The 17,126-nt window shown below is 42.2% G+C and overlaps 1 protein-coding gene across 1 annotated transcript in view; it reads right to left on the bottom strand.

The window, feature by feature from the left end:
• Positions 1-5: 5 nt before the first annotated feature.
• Positions 6-17,126, bottom strand: part of LOC103459311 (round spermatid basic protein 1-like) — a gene marked incomplete at its 3' end in the record, with an annotated part of 28,064 nt that continues 10,943 nt past the window's right edge. Inside the window, exons 3-9 of the mRNA XM_008400778.2 lie at positions 16,492-17,045; positions 16,175-16,333; positions 8,384-8,521; positions 7,203-7,345; positions 2,899-3,069; positions 2,645-2,753; positions 6-1,616 (exon numbers count right to left, since the gene is read on the bottom strand). Coding sequence (XP_008399000.1) covers positions 6-1,616; positions 2,645-2,753; positions 2,899-3,069; positions 7,203-7,345; positions 8,384-8,521; positions 16,175-16,333; positions 16,492-17,045 — 2,885 coding nt within the window. The remainder of the gene's footprint in view (positions 1,617-2,644; positions 2,754-2,898; positions 3,070-7,202; positions 7,346-8,383; positions 8,522-16,174; positions 16,334-16,491; positions 17,046-17,126) is intronic.

Genomic DNA, 17,126 nt, shown 5'->3' on the forward strand with positions numbered 1-17,126 from the left:
TGAGGGGAGGTAAACGACTGCGACAGAAGCATCTGGGGCTGCACCGGTGCTGAGGTTTGGTACTGTGGCTGCAGTGGGTAAGATGCGGGCGGCTGCGGGAGGAAGGACTGATGAGGGAGGAAGGGGTGAGAGGGGAAGCCGGGGTGCTGGGGGTGGAAGAAGGGTTTGGCGAACTGGTGGTGGTAGGAGAAATGAGGCGAGAGAGACTGGGAGCTGGTGAGGGGGGCGTTTGGCTGAGAGGGGGAGGAGGATGGAGGGACCATGAAGTAAGGCTGAGACTGTGTGGTGAGGCTGGGCGGGTGGGGGGGCTGCAGGTGGCCCAGGTGAACCGAATGGGGCGGCGCCGCCTGACTGAGGAAAGAGTTCAGAGGGCGCTGCTCATGGGGACTGGACACGGGCGTCTGAGGAAGGACGCGAGGTTGAAGGTGGGAGTGGGAGGGGAGCAGAGGGGGAAATGGAGGGGGGAGTATCTGCGGGAGGTGCTGGGGGGGGTACTGCTGCATGTACACCCCTCGCCGCGTCCCGTCTAGCGCCAGATGCTGCTGCACATCAACACAAGTCCTGGAGTCGGGATCCGAGTCGCGAGTTCTCGTCTCCAAATCGGAGGCAGTTTGCGTCCGTGTGTCCGCCACCGGGCGGGTCCAACGCTCAGCTGGGGAAGAGCGAATCTGTACGTCCGCCGCGAGTCTCCCCTGCGGCGGTTTCCTCAGGTCGGACGGCACCGGAGTCCGGACGGAGTCCTTCGTGCGGGAATCGTCCGGTTGCTCCGAATGGGAAGACGAATGCAGCTGGAGGGAAGAAGAAACGGTGGAAGGAGGAAGAGTTTTCAAAAGAGCCTCTGCTGCAGACGCGGGACTCGTCAGAGACAAAGAGGAAGCCGACGGAGACGGGGAGGTAGAAGACACAGTGTGCGAGGAAGTGAAGGCGGCTACTGCTGGAGGCGAGGACGACACGCGGGCGGAAGACTTGGAGCAACCGGGGGATTTCTGAGGCAAGGAGGAAGACGCCGTCCTGCTGTCAGGGTGACTGTGGAGGTGAGGCTTAGCTGAGGCTTTGGATTTCACGTCCTTATGAGGAGAAGCATTGGGAGGGAGATGAAGAGGAGAGGGTGATTTATTTTTGTAGGGAGGAGAAGTTGGAGCTTCTGTCTTCATCTTTTCAGGAGGAGAAACTCGGTGAGGTTCTTCCTTCCTTCGCGTCGCCTCCTCTTCGTCTCTGCTGGCATCTGAGATGTCGTCCGAGTTTTGAGGCGACAGAAGACGATCATCGCCTTCTTCCTTTTTGCCAGTGAGCAACGTCCGTTTGTCTGCCACAGCCACCTCCTCCTCTTCCTCCTTTATCCTCTCCTTCTTCTCTCCACCCTGCTCCTCAGCCAGAATCAATGTCTCCTCCTTCACAGCAGCCTTCTCCTCCACCTCCTCTTCTTCCTCCTCCTGGTGGTACTGCTTCAGGCGTACGTGCCACGCCAGGCTGCAGACGGCCGACACCGTCTTGAACTGGTGGACCACGTTGCGGGGGATGAAGTAGATGTCGTCGTGGCAAAGCTGGATGCGGGCGTAGCGGATGCCCTCCCGCCGAAGCTGGTTCAGCTTGGCATCATCCACCCACTGGACGCACTGCAGAGAGAGGACGAAGAGGACAGTTAGACGCAGGACGTTAAAGAGCTGCAGTCGAAATAGACACAAAATCGCTCAATGCAAAAAGAGGAGTAAAATGCAACTTAATCAGCAGCTGTTTAAAATGTTTCAGTTTCACCCAATCTCTGTTTGTTATTGTTGCATCTTGAACTCTGACCTTAACCGAGGCGAGCAAAACATGCCGTTCCTTACATGGTGCTCTGGCTTTGTTTTGTAACCTCCTGGATTCTTTTTTTTTTTTTTTTTACCTCTCGTGGAATAATTTAGGTTATTTCTTGCTTCTAATCACCAACGTTTGTGTTTACGTGTGGTAAATCAGTTCAATTATGATTTAACGAGGTTATATTTACACATACAGCCAGGTTGGCTTCCTGTCAAACTGAGAAATTATCATTTAAAAACAGCTTTTTGTCTTCAATAGATTATGTTGGATATTAAATTGAGCTGAATGATCTGAAACATTCAAATGTGACAATAAAGCAACAACAGAATAAAACTGTAAGAGGGCAACATGTTTGATTTTATAATAAGGTATAAAACCAAACGTGCATTTCAACAAAACTGAAAGAAACGATTTGCATTTTGTTTGAAGATGAGTTGCTTTTCCTGAACTCTTAGTTTTTTTGTAATGGTTTCTGAAGCCTTTTGATTTTTGAAGGTTTGTTTGTTTTCACCTTTTTCTGCACAAGTCAATGAAGTTTAAAGAGCTTTTTCGGAAATATACAACGCTTCTGGAAAGCCACAAATCAAAGCAACAACCATCTGGTTGTGTCTGATATCAACTTTCCATCACATTCAGTCTTTTTTTTTTTTTGAACCACTGACCAATGTGAATATGAAAGTCTTCTCATGGTATCAAAGCGGAGATGAGGACACTTTTTCCACTAGATGGCAGCGTTGATCCTCTGTTCGACTTGAGTATCATTAACATTGCAGCGTTCTGTGTCTAGCTGGAGATGCTGCTGCACCGTGCGGTTATTTGTTTGCGGTTGTGTGTAAATTAACACCTGAGACAGCGGCGGTTCGTACAAGTCCAACTGCAGCCTCTGAACGACGTGAGGGAAATCCCCAGCATGGAAACAAACAACGTCTTTGGTTACACGAGGCGGCTCCGACCTGAAAATAAGGCAGAGAGGGTAGGTGGAGGAAAACTGAGCGATTGCACTCCATCTGTCACGGAGTGAGTTGTGTAAACATTGAGCACGTGTCACCTCTGGGCAAACTGCCATTAAAGGTGCTTTTTTTTTTTCTTTTCCTCTACCTTTCTACAGTGCAGACAGCCTTCAGCACTCCCACGGCCGCCGTGGTCTGACGCTCGAAGCCCTGGCCGATGTGGTCGGCGTGGGCGCGGGTCCGGTCCTCGAACAGAATCTCTCTGGGCTCGCTGGTCCGGGGCATCGACTGGAGCAGATTCTTCACCTCGTTAGTGGAGCTAAGAAAGAAAAAAAACAAACAAATGCAGTTTTAGGTGCAAATAAAAGGTAAAAGTGACTAAAGGTGAGTGGGGTGATCTTTGCTGTCTGCCATTTTAAAACAACAAAAAATAAAAATTTCCAGGTGATAGAGGAAACAGATGGAGTGTAGGTCTGGCGGTAGGCTGGTAAATGTGTGTCAGTGTGTTTGATTTCAAACAGTGTGAAATAAGATCATAAATAGAAATGCATTATTGATCAATATGCCTTGATTTATATCTTGAGGCTCCATAAATTAAATACAAAAGGCCAGACTATTTAGTATTTAGTTGCTTTTTTGGATCAATCAGCAAATACAGAATATATGTATAGAGAATATCATCAAAAAGTTACTTTATGTCAGTAATTCAATTAAAAAGTGAAGCTTGTAAATATACAAATGTATTACCATTTTTGATTTTGGCTTACAGCTGAACTAAAAAATATATTTTTTAATTGCTGGATGTATGTAATGTTTTAATTTTCTGAGTGCTGAGTTTCATCAGCAGTAAGCCATAATCCTCAATATTACCAGAAATAAGTACTTGAAATATATCCCATTGGGTGTGATGTATCTCTTTTAGTTCATTTCTTTTTAAATTCACATTAAAGTAAGTTACCTCTTGGCAGATATTTTAATTTGTTGAGCTGCACCATTAAATTATTTGATCTATAATCAATAGAACTGCTGCTGGTTATTTTAATTCTGTCCATACAAAACCCTTAAGAGTTAAAACTTTACAACTGAAGACTTATTTTATTAACCTGATGGCAAAAAACACCTAAACTCTACTAAATGTTGGGTGTGATATTATAAGATCAAAGGTAAATGAATGTAATAGGAAGGAAAAACATTTTTGAAAAAAGATAAAAGGTAATGCATCATCTTAGTGAATGAAAATAAACAATAAAATCACTTCACATTACAAATAAGGTAAGGCGCAAGAAATGCAGAATATGTACAGTATATTTACACTGGATTTCGCAGCATACGCCCCGAGAACCTGAGGAGTAAAAGCAGAGAAACGAGCCGTACCGCCCGAACAATAGAAGCACTGCAGTCAGCTCCCTGCTAGATCAGTGACTCACACCAGAGCTGCGTTCAGGTTTAAACGGGAGGCTGAACACGCGTGCAGGAAATCTGTGAGAATCCTTCAAGAGCACAACACACGGCGCACGCATACGCACGGACCGAAGAACAGCTAGACTATCCGCGCTGTGCTCATTCATTCAGAGATAAGAAGAAAGATGCATGAGCCGGTGGAGAACGGCGGGGGGAAAAAAAAGAGAAAAAAAACTGAGATGGAGGAAAATATTGCAGAGCAGAGGGGCAGATGAAGGCGAACACACACAGCTCCTGAGTGCGTGTGTGCGCGTGTGTGCTGACTGCAGCCTGATAGTAATAAATGTAAATGCAGAAAAGCTGATAAGGGAAGCAGCCGGGAAGGACAACAGAGAAAAAAAAATAACATTGAACTTGGATCCGAAAATACCCTCTGCATGTGAGGTCCTGTTTTTTGTTTCCATGCATGGGAGTGTGTTCCCCGTCAGGATGCGTTTATGTATATTTATGGCCAGATAACGTGGGGATCAAGGGAAGAGAGGAGTACGTGAGGTACAACCATGAGCGCTGTAACAGTATGGAGATGATGAAGAGGAGGAGGAGGAGGAGGTAGAGGACCAGGCCAGGGGGGTAAAAGAATCACAAGATGATATGAAATATAGCAGGAACGAGCAAGAAAGGGAGTTGGATTCTTTATGTATCCCATTTTATTCCCAACAAATTTATTAGCAGAGAAAAACAAATCTGATTGTATTTTTGTTAAGCATTACTGCTATGCAACAATACTTTTGTCCTGATTGTGTTTTATTTAATAAAATGAAGCTATAGCAGAGTAGAAAACAGAGAGTGAGTATATACTGTTCAAAAACGCACGATTGTTTACATTCTAGCGTGGACCGAAGAATCCTCGTTATCTCTCCCACCTGCTGGTTTCACTTTTCATTTGGCCTAAAAGGAAGATTTCAAAGTTCTTCATTCATATAAATACAAAAAAAAGTAGTAAAATGTTGCTTTCTTTCATGGATATCAACTGAGGAAAATGTTACTAGTTACAACTGTTACTGTGGTGTAATTTCCACTAATTAGCATTAGAGTGTTAAAAGGAATGAAACGAGTTAAAGTTAATTTATGTCAATAAGATCAGGCGGAAGGCAGTAAAAGTAAATTAAGGATATTTAGCCATCAATTACAACAGTTTTCAGACTAAATATACTTCGGGCTTGTTCAAAAATGTGCATGTATAAAATCCATTTTAGTTAAAGTCTACAGAAAATAAAAGATCAGACCATTTTAAACTTATGACTGAATTAAAATGTTAAATAAATCCAACCAATTGGAACTCTTTTGCAATCTGTCCATCCAACAACTCCTGGTAGGTAAACAATTGGCATCTACACATTAGCTTTATATCCAGTAATTTATTTTTGCCCTGGTAAATAAAGTTTAAATGGAGAGAAAAACCACTCCTGTTCCTGGAAAAGTTTCCTGTTATATAAAACATCCATCAGGTTTATGAGACAAGTTTTATTAACAATATCTTTACAATCCATGTGTATACTGGAGAAAATGTAAAATTCATTCTGTTGATTTATATGTTGTCATTTTATCTCCAGTTATCCGCATATTCTCTCTGGCAGGGTCTTATTCTGAAACGTTATACTTAAACATAGATATTTTAACAATGCTGTAATAATATTAATATTGAAAAAGACAGCGGCTGCCGTTGCCATCCAATAATGGAGTCGGGACGCCCCTTCGCCGAAAGCTGAGGTATTTGGGTTTATTTTCAAAGTGCATCACTATAATCAACTCAGATTCTCAGACAGAGAGTCTCAGCGCTGTCGAGAATGCTCCAAGTCTTGACCTTTTCACCGAAACCACCAACCGAACAGCACGAGGGCCCACGAAGCGATGCAGTCACTTCCTTCAAAACAACGTCTAGAGAAACTGCAGCCAAGGACCAACTGCGAACACGAGCACATCTGCATCTTTCTCTGCACCGCTTTCCAATATTACTTTCTTTTCTAAAACAGTTTTTTTTTTTTTTTTTTTTACTTCTCTTTTTCTATACGCACCGACAGACACAAACAACAGCGGCTGCATACCGATGACATTTTCGATATATGAGCTTTAGCATACTATCTGGGTTCCTGAAAACACCTGCGTAGTAACTCTGCTATAAATCAACTTAAAAGCAGTAAGAGGGGGTCAAGAGGACGAAGATGAAAAAAAGATGGTGGAGGAAACAAGAGATAGCGCTGATGTTTACAAGTCGCAGGAGGACAAGGACAGAAAGGAGAAAGAGACGGGGACGGTGGAGGAAATACAAGAAGAAAAGAGTGGATGTCAGTTCTTAATAGAAATTAATGAAAATTTACACTTTCTTGGAGGAAAGAGACAGGAGATGCATTGATATTAATGCTGTATTGTTTTCTCAGGCAATATCAGCCTCATGTATAATGAACACAGTGCTTTATTAGCTGATAATACTTTAAGCAACGGTTAATTGGCTACCATAAAAAACAAAAATAAAACTGAAAAATTAGGTGAAATAAATTGGGTTCAACAGGAATGAGTCCAGTGTGTGTGTGTGTGTGTGTGTGTGTGTGTGTGTGGGTGTGTTGCCCCCTGTTTGCCTCCCAGCCATGAGAAGCAGAGTCTGATGCAATGATGATCTCATCGGAGCGGTGAGCCACACACCGCTAACATCGCACACGTAAACACTCACTGGTTTCTGCCCGTCTCGCTCGCAGAAGTCGCCGCTGCTCGCGACGCCGCCGATACGCGAGCAGCGGCGACACGGTGACACAGGCGAGCGGAGAGGGTAATTGCCTCATGCAGCCCTGCTCGACAACAACAAAGCTTCACGCTGTTACCACGGCTGCTGCTTGAAATTGGTAAGTGTTTGATATAAATGTGTGTGTGTGGTTATTTTTGTTTTTTTTATGGTAAGTGCTCACAAGCGCCGTGGAGAGTACAGAAGCGAGTCGACTCAACAAGGTACAAACAATGCATCTCGGGATTATTGAAAGGGTTTCCAGGTGGACTCACCGCTTTCTTTTAAAAGGAGACTTTGGTATATCGGCTACAGGTATCATCTGTTCTCCTGGTCTGACCCACATTATCGGACCGTCGTCGCTCTTTGCTGGACTCATGTTTCTCAGGCTGGAAAGCGTTCCCCACGGAAGAGTCCGCTGCATTCGGAGAGGCAGGAGAAAGTAATGAAAAACACCAAAGCGACAGGTTGATGCAAGGGCTGCAACTAGCGATTCATTTAGTAACAGATTAATCGATCAAAAATTGGCATATTCTGCATATTTCTCAATTAACCACTTTAGTCTCATTTATACAATATTAAAAATACATTATGATATGCATATAGACAAATAACTCAATTACTTTTTTTAAATAAAATGCAATAAATTGGCATTCCAATTAAAACTATGCCACTTGACAAGTTTCGGGTAAAATATATTTACAAACAAAAGTGTTTTTTTTTTTTAATCTTATGGTTTTGACTTAATATCTGGTTTGAGTATGTTGTTCTTTCATGAAGTTACCTGTTTTTGGAGTTTCTCCAGGTAACGATTAATTGATTACTAAACCAGTTTCCGATTTTTTCAATTAATCACGATTAATCGCTTCAGTCCTTGTTAAGGCATCTTTCAAATGTTCATCAGCTCTTTTAACAATCTTCTCTTCTATTATAAGGACTGAATGTGAAAAATTTTGATTAGTTTTCAAAAATACAAGATTGAGAGAAAATCCCAAAACACTTGGCCCGTTTGGAAAGCAACCAGTGTTTCCATGCTGAAACATGGTAGCAGCAGCATCATGCTGAGGGGATTGTTATGAAAAAATACTAAAAACAATGAATCATTTCCCTTCCACTTCATTCTGCTGTGTGTAAATCTATCACTTTAAATCCTAATAAGACAAATAAACTTCTGCTTTTAATGCGACAAAAGGCATTTTCCCAGTATTTTAACAAGGTTAAAGTGGAATAATTCTTCATCAGAAGTGTATAATTAAACAAAAACAAGTGCGACTCTCATCCACTTAAGGGTTTTATTCTATCACACAGTTTAGGTTTTCTGATGCAGTCCAAGATAAAAACCTTCGAAACGTTTTGAGCCGGTCTCAATCCCTCTGTCACTTTTTAAAGCTCAATCCATTTGTCTGCTGAGCTGCCGTTTTGGATCACTGCCACGCGTCTGCTGCAGCGGCCTCACCTTCAGGAAGGGGGACTCCTCCAGCAAGCTGAGGAACTCTGGGAAATAATCCCCGACCTCTTCGTCCACGGCTCCCACCAGACTGATCTGTCTCATCGCTCCAGCTCTGTACGTACCGTGGCTGTACGTTCTCTTCACCTGATTTAGGAGAAAGAAGCAGACACGTTCAAGATTTGACTCTTCTTTTTTTTTTTTGTTTTAGGGTGGAACCAAATGGTAGAATAACAAAAACTGTAAATGTACTAAAAATAAAAATACGAGTGTAAATTCAAATTTAAATCAAATTGCAGTACATATTTGTCTTTCAATAGAAGAGAGATACTTTTTTTCCCCCTTTAAATGCCTAATTTTTCAAGGAATTCTCACACACAAAACTGATCTCCTACAGCTAAATACAATGTTTCTAGAGCTACCAAACCACGAGCAATGTTTATTGTTTATTCCAGTGAGTTTCAGGGGAACAAACACCGGATGCAGTAAAGTCTGAACTGGAGAGAAACACATTCACATGGAAGCTGTAAAATCATCACTGGGTGTCAGAACAGACACTGTATGTGTGAGTGCCGGCGGATTTACTTTTCCGTTTCTGCTCCACTTGATGTGACTCAGACGGTTTGGGGCTTTTCACTTGGCTGACGAAGCATCGCGCGTGTGTGACAGTGCATCTACCCGTCTCTCACAGCTTTGGCCCTCAACAGTCCCTCTGTGTGTGCGTGCCAATGCAGTACGTGCAGCATGTGGCCTGCACGCTGTACTCTTGGCTGATTTCGGATGCGGGTGCAGCGAGTGCGCGCGCGTGTGTATGTGTTTGTGTGTGTGGGTCCGGGCTAGCCAAATCCTTGGCTGCGCGCCTTCAGTGAGTCACCACTTGACAACGAGGCAGAGATGGAGGTGGAGAGGAATCAGGATACCCGGGAGAGGAAGAAACAGGTGGAGGGAAGTGGGGAGGAAAGAGAGAGAGAGGCTGGAGAGTGACATCACCACAGCACAGTGAGTGCAGACAGAACACGGACAAAAAGGAAAAAGAATCGAAATACATAAGGAGCCTTGAAAAAACTAAATTCTCCTTGATCTTTTCAAGATTTTGTCACTTTTAACCACAAGCTAATTGCATTTTTTAATTCTTGTTTAAAGAAAAAAAATATTCTGTAAAGTGAGGCATTATTTGTTGTCCTCTTTTTGCTTTGGTGCCCCTAAATAAGATCCTGGAGATCTTATGGGCCATATGGGTCAACTAATCGCTTATTAATTGACCTATGGGACTGGAGATATGTAGTTTTAATTTTATCATGATGTTTTGTGGTACTGTTGTGCTAACAATAGAAAATATGATAAAAACTCAGATTTTCATTATTTGGTAACTGTATGGATGTCACTGCTTGGCACAGCTTTCATAGCGCCACAAACAATTAAATCCTTGAAAAACATTCCCATTGGAAATAGGCATCTTCAGGATACCACTTTCCTTATATGACTAAACTTCACACAGTAACTGCATTTAGTTACATTTTCTAATGTACTAACATTTATTGATGCTCTCCTGTAACAAATAATTGGGAAAATAGTTAAAACTTTTATTTCTGGTTCATTTGATTAAAAAGTCTGGTTCGTTCGGAGAGGTGTGAATGCATAACCAACTCTGATGCAGACCAAAAAAACGAACAAGGTCTCTGTTCAGTTTCCTAGTGCGGTTCGGATGCAAACAGATCAGAGACTGCTCAAAAAGCAGGAGGCAGACTGTATTTCAGGGCATTGTGGGTAAACACAACCAAAACAAATGCTTGAATCTAGAGCTGGCAGAGGAAATAGCTTGTGGTCTTTTACCAAAAACGAAAGAGAAATCTAATGGCACTCCATTATCGTTTACATTTCGTGAAGAACGAAGCTGAGCTCAGGGTCTTCTTCGGAGGTTTTTGTGTTTGTTCCTTCAGTGGTTCTTGGTGCAGCGCCACCACAGGCGAGGGAGTGAACAGGTTTTTCGAACCGCGGTGGCGGTGTGACAAAAGTTGCAATTTTGGGATTTTCGGGAAACACCGTTAATCTCAGTTTAAACCCAGGTGTTCTGTGAAAGCCTCAGAGGTTTGTTGATGGCAATTAGTGAACAAACAGAATCATGAAGACCAACAATATCCCAAAATTGGAACATCTCAGAGGATGCAAATTGTCCCAGGTTTGGTTAAAAACAGAAAAAGGAAATATTAAAGAAATGGCAAATGAAGGATAGGCAATGAGAGCATAAAGTATAACCTGGAGAAACACTTGAGGAGAAACTGCTTGACAGCTGCCAGGAGCGTCTCTGGGCAGGGTGCCGGATCCCAAACTGAAGCTACTCAGAAGCGGCTCCAAAAGAGCATTGAGTACATGTAGCCTCCACGCTGCAGGTGTTTTCCACATTGCTGTTTACCAACGGACCTAGCGGTGTGTGTAATTTATAAACCACCTAAATATAAAACTATCTGACACATTCTGTTTGAGAGGCAAAAAGCAACATGACTATATGCTGTGCTTCTCCCACTTCATTAGATCTGTGTCCCAACACTGAAGAGGATGTATGCCAAAGGCTTGGAAGATTCCCCCCCTACACACACACACACAACTTTAAAAAGTGCCACGGAGTCAATGACCCAAATATGTTTGTGCACACATGGATTCATCTTAACATCCACAAATGACTTCCGCAGTGTCACAGTGTGCGTTTGTGAGTGGATGCATTTATCTGTGTGCCTGGTTTAATTAGCCCCGCTCACGAGCATCTATTTATCTGCGTTTGTGTGTTTACATGTGCATAATTTAACAGCTGAATAACCCCCGTGTCGATTGCAAAGAGCGGCATTAGGAAACACTATCCGGGCCTCAAATAAACAGACGCGTTTTACAGTCTGCGGCTGGCTCGCTGCTCGCTGCTCGGGTCTATATTAAGAGAAGGAAAACAGAAGGAAAAGGGAAATGCGGCAGACTTCCTCTCGAGTAGTTATCAACGAGATTCTCCGGTTCATCGCCTCTGTCTACGTGCGCGCCAACACACCAACGTCTACTCTGCGTTCGACTCGTCTCATTTTCTCCATTGTCTTGGTCTCGTCTCTCCATCTGCCCCCTCTTTTCTATTTCCTTCATAAACCTCTGATCCCTGCTGGAAAGTTAAACTGTTCTTCTGCTTGTTAATTCTGCACCAACTTCCCTCGGCTTTAATCAACTCATCCTGGCTGAGTTTACGCTAAGCCATCGTCTCACTACTCTAGCTGACCTTTCTGCAACCCCTGTGTCTGCCTGCGTCTCCCTCTTCCTCGGATCTCAGCGTCTCTCTGTCTCAGTCATTAGACCCGGCCCGTCTCTTGACTGCTAAGTCTATTAGTCCATTACTGTGCCTGCGTCACAACAAAGCTCCAGGCTGCTGACTGGGGGTCTCACACACAACTGAACACACTTTTGGATCATAATCTCTCCCCTGGCTATCTTCAAAGGTAGACAGGTGAATGTAAAACCTTAAATAGACATAAACAGTGATGTAACGCTGATTGCTTTGCCTGTAAAGCAATTATTTTTCTCTTTTTTAATGGCGAACATACTTTTATTTTTCACTTGGATCAAAAACAGTGCTGTCCTCTTAGGCCCTGGGCGATATGGACTGAAAGTAAAAAATAGTTTATACCAGATCAGATTTTAATAATTTTCTCTTGCTTTCTTTTCTAAAAAAAAATAAAATAAAATTACACACGACAGAAAATAATTTTAAAAAGTTATTTTATTTCACTCATCCCTTCTCTGATTTGGATGATGGAATATTAGGGCATGGCTACAAGAATCTTTGCTTAATTATGAAAATATAGTCATATTAGCAGACTAAAGACGCAATGCACAATTAGAACACCTTAAAAAGTCATTTTAATTAGAAAAAAGATAGAAAATAATTATTTTCTTTCTTTTCGTGTTGGAGTTCTCATAAAATTACTACTCCATTCTCTTAGTACTGCCTTATCATCATACTACCTCGAATTAAAATCGGATGTGAATAAGCTTAATCATGCAATAAGTCATTAGAAAACATGCCTCACCAGTTGTTAATCACATGACGTGTGATGAGAAAAAAGCGTTTCCGTTGTGGTTTTGTGAAATACACAAATAGCGTAACAGCCGAAACACCGCCTCAACCACCGCAAAAACACTTTAATCAAAAGACGCGAATTTTCAGTTTCCGTCAAGCAAAGTTATTTTTCGTACAACTGTCTGGCCAGTGGAAACACAGCTATAACTTATAACTGACAAAAAGGACACTTGAAAATTACAGTAAAATAACTGAAATGTCATTCACCACATTATTATGGTTGTGAAATGTAAAATGTTGTTTTAGCAGCAGTAGAGTTTTCTGAGTCATTGCTTTACCTTTATAAGCTGCTAGATAGTCAATTTGCTTACGTCATTTTTTGAATTCACCACACTTACATGAGTGCAATGTGAGGTGACGATTATTCCACCTTATAAAGATTGCACTGTGTTCCTGCTCGCTTATCACCTGATGTTGTGACAACATTCCTGCTACCTGTGACTGAACAAGAGAACAAATTACTTCTTAGTAAAGGCACATCATGTATCGACTGCTGGGCTCTGCCTACCCTGAGAAAATGGAGAGCTGTAATCTTCTATAATCCTTCCCAGCAGTGAAAATGGCTTCAGTCAGGTACTAAATTCAAAAACACCCGACGCACCAACTCTGGCTCCTGCCCGCTTTCACAATTCGAACATTGCAAATAAACCGTGAGCTCTTGAAGGCGAAGTGAAAAACCTGCACAAGCAGCTTTCGCCTTTTTTCCCCTCTCTCTCCCTCTCTTTCTCCTTTTATTCCTTCCTTTCTGCCCTCACACCATATAAAAGGCAGCAGTGCAGTCATTCATGGCTGGAACACAGAGCTACTACACAACTGAGCAGAACCGTGGAGCACGGGGATAAAAGAGACACTGAAAGACTAACAGAGTGAGGCACACAATAAAAGAGAAAGAAAGGGAGAGAAAAAATGTGCCTGATACACCATTAATCCATGTGTGTGTGTATGTTATCAGTATGCAGGCTCACATCTGTGTGTATGTGCAGACTGTATATCTACATCCCAAGGTCACTGCTGAGAGGTACGAGGGAGTGGAAAAAATTAACAAGGCCAGTGGACAATGACGTTAGCCCCGCAGAGAACATTAGACTGAGAAGCAAGACAAGGGGTTTAGTTAGATTAGATCAAATGTAGAGAATTAACTTAGATATTCTGGGGTTTTCCTTTAAAATGTGCAGAGATTACAATTTTTTATTTAATGCAGCCAAGCTCCAAAGAAATTCAAAAAAATAATAAAACCTTTAGGTTATTTTTTTTTCAGTTCCAGTAAACCCAAAGGGAGTGTTGTAGAAAGAAAAGCCCCTCACACGCCCCCTGCAGCATTCACACGCTTCCACTGCAAAAGAGCAGGCAGGTTCTTACTACCGACCTACTCAGGAGGTCTGAGGCAACAAAAGGCTTTTCATTAGTAAACTGTAGGCCTGAGACGAGTCGAAATGAAGAGGTGTATCTGTGTCACAGGGCTCTGGAGACCATCCGGATGAGCCCGCCCACACACACACGCGCGCGCGCGCACACACACACGTTCCTCCCTTTAGCCAGTTGTCCTCAAACGGTTGGGCTCACCAGGTTTCAGACTATCAGCTGCGGCAGCGCTCAAGCGTTTTAAATAGCGAAGATGAAAAACACCTTTTTTTTTTAAGTGGTTTTTGACTCCCGGCCTGACATGCTGTGAACTGCTGCTACCTGCATTACAGCTTTCATCTCTCACAGCCTGGTAATGCCGCTTCGCATTTTCTGCCATCACTTGTATTTTCCTCTTTTTTCTATGTTTTTATTTTTTTATTTTTATGATCATTTGTTACGTTTGAATTACATTTCTCTAGATAGGCACAGGTGAAAGCGGATATTTACCTACACTGCTTAAAAAAAGCCACTTTATGTTTAATAATAATTTACATAAATCAGTAAAGCTGTTTAAGGTCAGACAGTAAGAAAAAAGGTTTTCAGTTCCCATTTAAATTGTATTTGGACAGCACCGACATAAAAATTTTGCCCAAATGTCTATTGTATAAAAGTTTTCACATTGTTGTTACTGTTCAGTCTAAAAAGAATTAAGACCAGATTTCCTGCATGAACACCAAACATGTTAATAATGCTGAACAGATGGAGGCAGATGCTTTAACCAGATGCTTAAAACCACAACCATACAACTCTATCAACCACTCAGCAGTTAAACAACACATTTATTCATTCATTTATTAATCACTTGAATGTTTCTGAGGCAATATGTGGCTAGAGTCACTTTTTGAGACGTTTCTATTGTTTCCTGTTCATTCAGGGTGCAGGAATACCGAATGGAAGACAGTTTAGAATTTTTACCTTTTGAGTTTTCAACCTTTGTCTGGAAATTGAGAATATTTGCAGCCTTTAGGCAGCATGTTACATTCTCTAGAGAACATGAACAGGAAGTTACGAACAGTTTTAGTAACGCTACCCATGTTAACAGCTAATAAGAAGAATTACTGCTTGAAATAACAGCAAAGATAGAAATATAATTTTGAATTAATAGAGATTAAAGAATCATTGAAAAACAACATCCAAGGTAAAGAAAGAAAAAAAAACTGACCGAATATCGGCCACAAAATTCTGATTGGTGCATTTCCACAAACCAATACAGAGAATCATAAAGAACTTGCACCAAAAGAGCCCTGTAGAGGGTAGCACTGCTCAAATATTTATCTTCTAAAAGAAACCACTGCATGGCAGGCAGGCTATTTCAAAATACAAAAAGCGTACTTAAATAAATCACGGACAATTTGCTCCAGTTGAAGTTAACATATTACTGTATCCTGTCATTATAACTCCAATAATCTGTACAGCACTGATCACAGCTTAAACTGCTCAGTATTTTAAGATTCACATCTTGTGCCTCGAGAGGGAAACCGCAAACCAACCAATTCTGCTCATAAAATATCTCTGTGAAAATGCTTCAAAGCGTGTTCTAACTTCACCAGCCAAGACCATTTTCACTTGCAGCGACATCTTCCCTGCTTCGGACCGCAACATGCAGCTCGACTCACTACAGAGTAAATAGACGTAAACAGGTCGGCGCGGGTGTGAATGTGTCTCGGTCTCTCCCCTTGTACGACAGAAAACAACAAGCTTCAATTTGCAGGCCTCCGCCTCTTCCTGTGCCTGCAAGCCTGCATAATGCGAGACAGTTTAAAGTCTAAAATGCTGCGTTGGCATTCGTTACTCCTTTTACTTCTGCTGCAAGTGATCTTTATCTAAGCAGGACCTTGACTGCTTGGGCTGTTTTCTAAACAAAGCTCAGCTCAAGAATTAAGCAAAAACCGTACATGTCTGTTCTTCTGCACATTTTATGCAAAACACACCTCGAGTCTTCTCACGTGTTTTTCAAATATTAACCACAAACCTTTGTGTATTTTACTAAGATATTTTGCAATAGACTGCAAAAAAAAAAAAAAAGTAGCGCACAACTGTGAAGTGAAATGAAACTGATGTGTGGTTTTAAATATTTTGTTAGAAGACTTAAAAAGTTAATGCTCTAGCTATAATTTTAAAAAAAAAGGTTATTTGCAAAGAAAATTCTCATTCCACTTCAAAATTATTGCCTCTACGTCTATGGAAAGATTGTGTTTGAACGTGACAGAATGTGGAAACATTTGGCCTTTTAAATTTGGCGTTCTGTACGTTCTCCATTTTCTCTGTGATTGAGTTCAACCTACCTGAGAGCAGAAATTAGCCATAGTGGTTGTTTCTATGTCCTTCTTTCCGAGTATTTCCATTTTGACAGGAGCCGATGGGAACTTGGTCGAAAAGTAATCCAAGAAGTCGGGAAGGTTCTTGGCTTCTCCGTGAACAATTCCCATGACGTAGTGAGCTGCCTGCAACAGAACAGAGGAAGAATCTGGAAATGTGATTCGGAAACGACAGGTTAGGTTTCTGGAATGAGACGTGCAACATTAAAAGCGCTCTTAAAAAAAAAAAAAAAAAAAAAAAACCGAAACCCTGAAAAGTTATTCATTTCTCAGAAGCACTTTACCTTGGACTGGTCCTCGCTGAACGATAACGTGACAAACTCCTGGGCAAATCTCTGCCTCTGGTCCACAGAGAGAGAGGAGAGCTGAGATGCATACGCATGAGCTACCAGAGCCCCTCCATTCGGTTGGTTTTCGATATAAATGTAGGGTGCAAACTCGAGGCCTGCCATTCCAGGATGGATGCTCTGCAAGTTGCGTTTTGTAGAAAAGGGGAGCTTTGAGTTGGAGGAGTTGAAGAGTGACTTGGAGGCAGGAGGAAGAGGAGAAGAGGGCCAGAGATTGGAGTTTTTGTTGTTGGGCGTGAGGTAAACGGGTGGAGGAGACTTGAAGGGCGACGCAGAAGAGTCGTTTGTTTGCTCAGAGGAGGAGAAGGAGTTGGCGGATGAGGAGGGAGGAGGTGGTAGGAGAAGCAGGCCGGCACAGATGGTCTGGCAGGAGCGGTGGTACATCTTCACTCGCTTGTGCTTCTCCCCGTCTTTGTGTTTCTTCTTCTTTTTCTTCTTCACTTTTTTGATTTGCTGCTCCTCCAACTTGATCTTCGCTTTCTCTTTTTCTTCTGGACAGGGGCCCGACAGAAAGACAGGGAGATCGAAGTTTAGTTGTCAAATAAGTTTTCAATAATAAGCAAATTCAAGAA

This window comes from Poecilia reticulata, linkage group LG23 (assembly GCF_000633615.1).
Source record: "Poecilia reticulata strain Guanapo linkage group LG23, Guppy_female_1.0+MT, whole genome shotgun sequence".
NCBI classification, from domain to species: Eukaryota; Metazoa; Chordata; class Actinopteri; order Cyprinodontiformes; family Poeciliidae; genus Poecilia; species Poecilia reticulata.